General features: G+C 36.1%; 1 protein-coding gene across 2 annotated transcripts; it reads left to right on the top strand.

The window, feature by feature from the left end:
- Positions 1–74: 74 nt before the first annotated feature.
- Positions 75–5,944, top strand: rpp21 (ribonuclease P/MRP 21kDa subunit). 2 transcript variants are annotated; one of them, XM_012956730.3, is made up of 6 exons: positions 75–348; positions 1,254–1,314; positions 2,386–2,486; positions 2,901–2,983; positions 4,962–5,099; positions 5,526–5,944. In XM_012956730.3, the coding sequence occupies exons 2-6, from the start codon at positions 1,258–1,260 to the stop codon at positions 5,609–5,611; spliced, it is 465 nt and encodes a 154-aa protein (XP_012812184.1). In that variant the 5' UTR covers positions 75–348; positions 1,254–1,257; the 3' UTR covers positions 5,612–5,944. The 2 variants fall into 2 exon arrangements, with proteins under 2 accessions (XP_012812184.1, NP_001004893.1); NM_001004893.1 differs by having other exon boundaries at positions 133–234; positions 5,526–5,940.
- The last annotated feature ends 4,381 nt before the right edge of the window (positions 5,945–10,325 follow it).

Here is a 10,325-nt window from a genome sequence, read left to right as displayed (position 1 = left end):
CCAGCGGAAGTGACATATGACCATAAGGAGAGATGTTTGGAATCGGAGCGAAGCAAGAGCTGCCAGTGACAGGAAGTTGCTTTCCTTCAGCATTAAACCGGAAGTTACTGGGTTTTGCCCATTTGTATCTTGTTCGTAGTGAATTTCAAAGCTGCAAATATAAACCGATTAGGTTAGGTGCAAGTGGGAAGGGATCAAATCATTCCTCCGCTTTAAGGCGATTGAACGGTGCAGGTCAGTCGTGGGATAGATATGCAACGTATTTAATTCTAAAGCTCAATAGAAATCTGCTGCTTCTTGGAGATTACACATTTTACTTATCTCTGGAAAATGGTGTACTATAGTAAGGTGGGTTGGGAAGACTGTAGCGCTTCTTCAGTTAGGTTTACGCTAAAGCTTGGATCTATGTACATCTACAGCTGGGCTAACAGACTGTTAGATAACGAAAGGTCCATTACCTTTACAAATCACAAGCTAAAATCCTTATTAAAATTCTTCTCCATCAGTTACTTCCTAGACTGGTTTAAAGCAGAATATATCCAGTCAAATGTTACATAATAAATAAATGAATGATTGTTGGATGAAATTTAGGCAGCAATCCAGTTGCATGTTTATATGAAAACTTTGTGCAGTGTGTATATCTGAATAGTAAAAAATATTACATGATAACACTTGTTCTGTGGGTGATATGATCAATCGATATGTGCCATGTTGTTGGGAGAGTGGACCTTTATTATATAGAAAGAATGGCTAAATAATGTTTTATTCTGTCTATAGTTGGGATATCTCCAGTATATGCAAAATTCTGTGTGGATTGCACAGAGAACAATTTTTAAACCTTATACAGTGAAACCTTAATCATACCCTAGATTTAAGTTTTCCCTCATTTTACACTGTTTTTTGTGGTCCCACCAATATAAAAAACATAATAAGTTTTAATATGAAGCCCTGATTTTTAATTTTCCTGGATTTGACACCATTTTTTTGGTGCTCCTGAAAACCATAAAATTAGGGTTCTGCTGCATTTGGAAAGAATGTTTTCTCTTTAGCATTTTAAGAGAGATGAGAAATAAAATGAAGGATTTTTTTCCCAAGTGAGGTTATGTTGTGGGTGTTTATAAATGTACATGTGCATATTATCATCAAATAAAATGATGCAATTGTTTTGACACTTGTGGGCCATTGTCACAGAAGCATTCACACAACATTTAGTTCACAGAACTGAAAATTCTTTATTGTTTTGCAATCCACAGAAAAATGACAACACAAATTAAAGACAAAGAAGCTTTTCAGAGACTTAATTTTCTATACCAGGTAAAGTAAATAATTTCAGATAACGGGACATGCAGTGCCAGTAGATGGAACTATATAGATAAACAGGACATCAAGCCAGCCTGCATTTTCTGTTTGAAGTAGTTTTTAATTTGTTTTTTTTTTTAAATGTATTAAACATTTTGAGTCATTTTACATTTATTTGTAAATGAAACAATCTATTAGAAATCACCTCCATCTTTCTCCACAGGTCTGTTATGCACAAAACCTGCAAAGTATTCTGTTAATTTGAGTTTTGGCTGGAGCAGTAGTCAAGACCAAAGAAAAGTCAGACAGATACTGTTTTAAATAGCTATTACATTTACAAATAAAACCAGGAAATTTTTAAAATAAATGTTAAGAAGGGGAAACTTAGAAATGTTCAAGGCATTGAGAGGAATAAAGTCTTACCTGGTAGGGTGCTAAACAGTGCTACATTGTTTTAGTGGTACATGTAGTCAGAACCAGCAGTGCAGAGAATAGCATAGCACAGACAAATACTGCTTTAAATTACCATTACAAGCAATGTTTAATGAGAAGGAAATGCATTTTGGCATTTTATAGCCAATAGATTAGTGTTCTAGCTTGCACTATAGTGACTATATTTATTCTGCAGAAAGCTTTACCATAGAAGCTCCCTCTATTTGGATATCAGCTGCTATTTTAGCTTGGTTTGACTTCACTTTCCTAGCTGCACACTGCTCCCGCAACAGCTCTAAGCTTAGATTACAAAACAGACAGAGGAGGGGTAGGAGGAGAAGGGAGGAAGATAGAGGAGCAAACATGTATACAGAATAAAAGGAAATAAATGTGTTTATTTTCACTGAGGATTCAGAGCAGCAGTTCTGTAAGTGCTTATGATAAAGCTTGCTTAGTTTATACCTTTCCTTCTCTGTTAAAATTTAAAAAAATAAGGCAATATGTTATTAAGCTATATTGGAACGATGTTTTCATAATACAAAATTTTATATGTGGTTTTACAGCTACATCGAATGTAAGTTATAAGTATTATAGATAGCATTTTTGCCCTTTAAAAATGAAATTCTATGTACATTTTTTTGTTCATTTCCCAAGGCTGCACATTGCGTTTTGGCTCAAAACCCAGAAAATGTAGAGCTGGCTAGATTTTACTGCCATACTGAAAGAATGATTAGCAAACGATTGGTGTTGAGACAGTAAGTTTCTTTTTTTTTTTTTTTTTTTAATTATATTACACTGGTCTGTGTGCCATACTAGAGGTGCTAAGTACTAAAAAAAAAAAAACACAATTTGCTTGTTTTTTGCCATAAGAAAACAATGGGTTTTTTTCTAATCCTTTTATGTCTGCTGAAAGTTTGTGTACAGTGTACTTTGTACCTGCACTAGGTGTAAATAATGGAAAAATAGAGGCAAAAGATTTGAGCCTGTTGGTAAATGTGCAAGTTGCATCCTCATCTTTATGGGCATAATAGATGCAAAAATTTTCACTATAATGTTATAAATCAGTTTTATGCACCAAATCCAGTACTTTGTTTAGGATTCAGCCACTTAGGGCAGATTTATCAAAGTGTGAAATTAGAGTTGCTTTTTAGATATATATCTTTTTATAGGGACCCATCTGTCAAAAGAACTATTTGTAAAAAATGCAGCTCTCTACTTATATCTGGTGTGACTTCAACAGTGCGACAAAAAAGTAAGTAAAATCTGCTTAGTTACTTATTAATATTGAGTTAACTAACTAGTTCCAAATCATAGTAATAATCATAGCAAATGAATAATAAAAAGATTAGAGCTAGTTACCAACAGTTTTCTTAGATATCACCACATTTCACTAAAGCCATTCTCTGTTAAAGGAACAGTAACACCAAAAAATGAAAGTGTATAAAAGTAACTAAAATATAATGTGCTGCTGCCCTGCACTGGTAAAAGTTGTGTGTTTACTTCATAAAGTCTACTATAATTTATATAAATAAGCTGCTGTGTAGCAATGGGGGCAGCCATTCAAAGGAGAAAAGGCACAGGCACATAGCAGATAACAGATAAAACACTATTGTATTCTACAGAACTTATCTGTTATCTGTTATGTAACCTGTGCCTTTTCTCCTTTTTTCCAGCTTGAATGGCTGCCCCCGTGGCTGCACAGCAGCTTATTATATAAATGATAGTAGTGTTACTGTAGCAAACACACCAGTTTTACCAGTGCAGGGCAACAGGACATTATATTTTTATTACTTTAAAGCTCTTTCATTTTTTGGTGTTACTGTTTCTTTAAGGGCAAATTTAGTAAATAAAATTAAAATCCATTAAAAGCAGAATACCAGTGGAAAGCAGTAAATTTACTTTAGAGTTGCTTTGATGTATGATCCATTGCAATATGCCACTGAAATTCTTTCTATATAGGATAATTGGTACTGAAGTAGCCTTAGGCTCTGCTTACTTTTGCTGGAATTTCTTCATTTAGTTTACCCTTCTCCTTTGCCTACTCACAAAGATAACTCTGTAATTGTCCTTTGTAAGCATTTTCATGTTTTCTGGCATTTCTTATGCACTAGATAACTTAGGAGTGTCCAATCTTTACTGCTGTAGGGGGTTTACATTTAGTAACTGTTGCTGTGTGGTTTTTATATTCAACTGAACAATATTCAATTATCTTTCCACCTTTCACGTGTTCTCCAGCCTGACATAACTGACCATATACCCTCAAGTTCATTGATTTAGGAATCTTCTTTTTTGCTAAACCTTGTAACCCTGAGCCTATCTACTATTTTCCAGTGCTTTGATTTTTGCTACGTCTGATCTGAAAAATGGTATAAGGTGAATTGACTGCCATGGTGGCTGTTGGGAAAGCAGTAAATGAGATTAATCATCTGTCTATGGCTGATCCTGGCTGTCAAGGATCAGTTGGACACAATCACTTCACGACCAGTTCTCGGTTGTCAGAATGCCCAAGGAATACCAAATTTGCCAGTCAGTGAACACAAATTGTTTCTACAAGAAAGTTAGGGAAATAAAAAAACTAAAAGCCTATACTTTTTCTCTTCTTCCTAGGATTTAAAGAAATCATTAGTAATATAAATAAGGATTGCTGCCATTGATTGTCTGATTTTCTACTATACAAGCAGTTATTGTACTTTGAATACAAGGCGGTAGAAATTTTACATTAGACAAGCAGAACAGTCACAATCTAAAATGTTAATACAACATTTTTTAAGTTAATCTAATTGAAAATGATTGAATCAGTCATCCCTCTGTCATTATGATTATGACAAGATTATGCCTTCATTTAAAATTGGAACCTGAATGTGCTTCATTTGTACAAAGCATTCATCTCAAAGAAAAAACTGCATTGTGTCAACAAACTATCCTACATGCTCAGGTTAAGGGAAGCAGGCGGAGCTAACAGTTTCTAGACATGTTCTGGTCTATAAACATGTTATTTTTTTGTAGTGTTTGTGTTAAGGTTCTCTTTGTTTACATAAATAGTCCTGACTATTTTTAATCTTTGTTGAAAGAAGACAATGCTACCTATTAGAACTATGCAATCATTGGCTTCTTAGCACACAATTTTAAATTAAACATATAATAATAATAATAATAATAATAATAATAAATGCCGGAACTTATAAGAATAAATAAGAGTAAATTGCTTACATAATGTCTTGCATCCCCAGAACTTCGTGGGCAACGGAAAACTGTTGTTAAATGCCTGACTTGTGGGCTTACTAATCGATTTCTCAGTAACCCAAATTACAAGCTGTGGTGTGAGCAGCCAGAGGCTCTATTGGAAAACCAGCCCAAAACAGATCAAGGTAATAATGTATTTTGTCATGATTTGTTTGCATCAAATCATATATTTTCAAAATTTTGAATTAGCATCTGTACTTAAAACCGTGACCTTCCTCAACAGACCTTGTCAAGATGAGGAGTTAAATAGCTGGGTAATGTAATAAAAGGTGTAAAGTTTGCCCAGATCTGTTAATCCACAGCAACCAATAACAGCTGTTATTTAAACAGCTGATGAATAAATGCACTTGCAAGGGGTCAAGTTCAAATGGAAAATCTACGTAGGTGGGTTCAGGTCAGGTTGTGGGTCTGCCTGGCCAGACCCATGCAGGACTCTACCATATACTGTATTGTAAAGCATAAAAAAATGTTTCTATAAAACAAATCAAGCAATGCTATTGACTACTAACATGGTTAAAATGTTTGGGGTTTTCTTTTTATGTTTTTGATAGATAAAAATCCTGTACATCAAAAGAAACTTTCAAAGGAAAAAGGATCTTCAGTCAAGGTTACAGATGAAAAGAAGCAAGTTTCTTAATCTAGAGTCTGTTGTATTGTACATCTAGATTTTATCTCAAAGCAAACTGATAGGAAACCAGTACTCTAAAAAAAAATATGAGAAATGAACTAATTCAGTTCTGTTTGTGCATGGCAAGAAATCCGTGCCAATATTTTGTTTAAGCTACATGAGACCGCAATGTGGTGTATAGCATTGGTTTGAAGAATTGTATTTTTTTTCTATTTATTGTTTGGGAGAAAGCTGTTTTGGAGATACTGTGAATCAAACAATTTTATAATTGGATACGTTTAAATATTTTGTTAAGCCCTGCACTTTCAAGTTAATAAACATGAGTTTAAAGTGTTCAACCAATATGTAATCCTCCACAAAAATTTGACACCATGTACCAAACTATATCCGAAACTTTTGTAACAAAAAATTGCATCATCTGTGAACAATACTTGCATTCAGATGTCCAGACACATGACTTTTAGGGTTCTGGCGAATATATTGGAGCACTGTCTCTTTCACTAGGGGCAAGATCTGCAAAGGATGGAGAAAGAGAACATATAACACTTTTTTTTCTTTTGCAAGAGCTTATTCAGTTTATATTTAAAAAAAAAAAAAGAATCCATCACTTCACAATGGAAAAGGTGTAAGGAAGGAGTTATATGACATATGTATGTATGTGTGTATATATATATATTTATATTTATTATATATACAGGTATTGGACCCCTTATCCGGAAACCCATTATCCAGAAAGTTCCGAATTACGGAAAGTTCATCTCCCATAGACTCCATTTTTATCAAATAATTGACATTTTTAAAAATGGTTTCCTTGATCTCTGTAATAATAAAACAGTACCTTGTTCTTGATCCCTACTAAGATATAATAAACCCTTATTGGAGCCAAAACAATCCTATTGGGTTTAATTACTGTTTAAATAATTTTTTTAGCAGACTTAAGGTAGGAGATCCGAATTACGGAAAGAACCCTTATCCGGAAAACACCAGGTCCCCAGCATTCTGATAACGGGTCCCATACCTGTGTGTGTGTGTGTGTGTATATATATATATATATATATATATATATATATATATATATATATATATATCAAAATAAAACAGCCAGCACCAAGGGTCTTTGTATTTCAAAAAATCTCTTGTGTATTATAATTGCATGTATAACCGATGTTTCAGTCCCTTTTGGGACCTTGAAAAAGGAGCAGCGGAATTTGGAGTGTGGTGCTGTTGTGTGGACTGTTTTTTTTTTTTATATATATATATATATATATATATATATATATATATATATATATATATAGATAAATGAAAAAATGCCGCACTCACGGGACTTACTAGTAGAAAATGGTGATTTATTTCTCACAGCATAACCCTGACGTTTCGGCTGTGTCCACAGCCTTTCTCAAAGTGAACATAAGGTACAAAGCACTCAACATTTAAACTCAATATGGCGCCAAAAGTTACTGATGACGTCATACATTCCATCAAAGTAACCTCCCAAATGTGTATGTGCCCAAAAGGTACATAAAAGCAAAACAAAATCGTTATATACATAATATATACAAAATAAAATGGCAGAGAATGAACCCCCACCTACAGGAAATAGTGCGAAAGTATAGCCAAAAAGAACAGTGAAATTAAAAAGGATATTGCCCGTAACCTGTATCAGCTGAACTATAACTCACCGTTAAGGGTAGAGATTCATCCAGCACGGTAAAATAAAAGTAGCAGGCGAATTTGTTTGCGTTACTCCTGAGTTAGTAAAGGCAAAGGATCAGTGGACCGAACGTATACCGAAGCGGTAGCGCTAATGAGAGAGACAGGCGCGCTTGTGTTAGCCGCTCAGTAACCACACTGCAAGTTGCGCTCCTCTCAGGTCTCCAGAGGCCGTATACAATCGTGTGTTCCTGCGCACTTAGTACAAAGGCACTGCTCTGTCCCCTTACCATCCATTAAATGGGTGGAAAAAGTCATAGGTCATAAGCGGGGTGTACGGGTATGGAGGGGTGGACTCTAGTTTAGTGAGTTATCGCAGATTATAGCCGCGACCCTCACTTACCCACAAATAGTCCCCCAACCTTTGAATATTAACCCGTGCCTATCGTTGTGCAGAACACGAAGCGGCATAGATACTGGGATTCGTACAGGAGCATAGTTCTTACAAATACATCAGAAGCCATAGTGTTTTCAATTGTTTAAGTAGGGATCGCCAATATATGTTTTGCTAATACAGGTTAGGGTGCTTAATAATCAGATCACCACGTGACAAATTGAATTAAAGTCAAAAGGACGAAAAGGAAAAAAGAAATAGAGAAGAGACAAGTGGATATATAGGAGATAAGACAAAAGAGTATCTAGTTATTAAGGTCACACTTACTGCTGGTATTAATAAAATTCTATGTAGGGAAATACAATCCTATATTCCACAGGTCTGTCCCCAAGATAGTAGCTAATAGTCTAAACATATATCAATACACAGGACACACCTGCATAGAATATAAAAATATTGAAGGGAAGTAGCATAGTTACTAAGGAGTCACAAGTAAAAGTACAATTGTTACAATCTAACCATGATTAGTCCAGATAGAATGCTGAATATGAAATAAGTTCATTTAAGCCAAAAGAGCTTATGGTGTTTAATCGGTGCATCCATCTGAGTTCTCTACGCAGGAGGAGTTTTTCACGATTGCCTCCACGTATCAAGGGCGGGATGTGATCAATGACCATACACCTCAGACTTGCCAGTGTGTGTTTAGGGGATAGAAAGTGGGCTGCTACTGGAGTGCTTGCTTCCCCTGAGGAGAGGGCTGTGCGGATCGCCGACCTATGATTGGCCATTCGATCTCTAAACGTGGTAACTGTCTTTCCAATATACATCAGTCCACAAGGGCATTTAATAAAATAAATGATAAATTTAGAAGTACATGTCAACCTGTGATTGATAGAAATCACTTTACCCGTGTGTGGATGATTAAAAGTTGGTCCTGAAATTAGTGCATTACAAGTTGTGCAGTTCGGGCATCTGTAACAACCCAGTTTCTGGGAAGGAAGCCAAGAGTTGGAGGTACCCGATTGATAGCAGTGGTTGGGATCCGTGTTCATCAGGATATCTCTCAAACTGCGCCCCCTCTTGTAGGCAATCCGTGGACGGTGTCTGAAAATAGGTTGAAGGGTACGGTCTTTTTCCAAAACGGACCAGTGATAAAAAATGGCATCAATAAGAGGTTTTTTATCAGGAGTATATGTGGTGGTGAATGTGAGTCTATCCTCAGTCTTCTTTAGTTTACTTTTTGTTATGGGTTGTAAGACCGAAGATTGTGTTAGAATTGAGACCTTATTAACTGCGGTCTCCAGAATCGATGATGTGTAACCCCTCTGGGTGAAGCGTGTTCTCAAGTCATCAAGTTGATGTTGTAGGGTTGCTGGATCTGACCATCTGTGAGTAAGGGATACTTTGTAATGTATGTGGAGGATGACAGGATGTGAAATGTAACAATGTATTACGATCTGTATCCTTTCTATGTGTGGTTGTGGTGAGAGTGGAGTCCGTTACAGTCAACTTTAAATCCAGAAATACAATTGAAGTATTATCAATGTGTGCTGTAAAGCGTATTGTAGAGGACAGTTGGTTCAAATTGTCCACCATGGATTTGAACTCAAACACGCTTCACCCAGAGGGGTTACACATCTTCGATTCTGGAGACCGCAGTTAATAAGGTCTCAATTCTAACACAATCTTCGGTCTTACAACCCATAACAAAAAGTAAACTAAAGAAGACTGAGGATAGACTCACATTCACCACCACATATACTCCTGATAAAAAACCTCTTATTGATGCCATTTTTTATCACTGGTCCGTTTTGGAAAAAGACCGTACCCTTCCACCTATTTTCAGACACCGTCCACGGATTGCCTACAAGAGGGGGCGCAGTTTGAGAGATATCCTGATGAACACGGATCCCAACCACTGCTATCAATCGGGTACCTCCAACTCTTGGCTTCCTTCCCAGAAACTGGGTTGTTACAGATGCCCGAACTGCACAACTTGTAATGCACTAATTTCAGGACCAACTTTTAATCATCCACACATGGGTAAAGTGATTTCTATCAATCACAGGTTGACATGTACTTCTAAATTTATCATTTATTTTATTAAATGCCCTTGTGGACTGATGTATATTGGAAAGACAGTTACCACGTTTAGAGATCGAATGGCCAATCATAGGTCGGCGATCCGCACAGCCCTCTCCTCAGGGGAAGCAAGCACTCCAGTAGCAGCCCACTTTCTATCCCATAAACACACACTGGCAAGTCTGAGGTGTATGGTCATTGATCACATCCCGCCCTTGATACGTGGAGGCAATCGTGAAAAACTCCTCCTGCGTAGAGAACTCAGATGGATGCACCGATTAAACACCATAAGCCCTTTTGGCTTAAATGAACTTATTTCATATTCAGCATTCTATCTGGACTAATCATGGTTAGATTGTAACAATTGTACTTTTACTTGTGACTCCTTAGTAACTATGCTACTTCCCTTCAATATTTTTATATTCTATGCAGGTGTGTCCTGTGTATTGATATATGTTTAGACTATTAGCTACTATCTTGGGGACAGACCTGTGGAATATAGGATTGTATTTCCCTATATAGAATTTTATTAATACCAGCAGTAAGTGTGACCTTAATAACTAGATACTCTTTTGTCTTATCTCCTATATATCC

This window comes from Xenopus tropicalis, chromosome 2 (assembly GCF_000004195.4).
Source record: "Xenopus tropicalis strain Nigerian chromosome 2, UCB_Xtro_10.0, whole genome shotgun sequence".
Lineage (NCBI taxonomy): Eukaryota > Metazoa > Chordata > Amphibia > Anura > Pipidae > Xenopus > Xenopus tropicalis.
Note: the sequence above shows the minus strand (reverse complement) of the source record. Positions and strands in the feature narration are given on the sequence as shown.

Coding starts and splice junctions, on each gene's coding strand:
- rpp21 (XM_012956730.3), top strand. CDS start 1,258: ATGACAACACAAATTAAAGACAAAGAAGCTTTTCAGAGACTTAATTTT. Junction 1,315..2,385: donor GACTTAATTTTCTATACCAG/GTAAAGTAAATA, acceptor TCATTTCCCAAG/GCTGCACATTGCGTTTTGGC. Junction 5,100..5,525: donor CCAGCCCAAAACAGATCAAG/GTAATAATGTAT, acceptor TGTTTTTGATAG/ATAAAAATCCTGTACATCAA.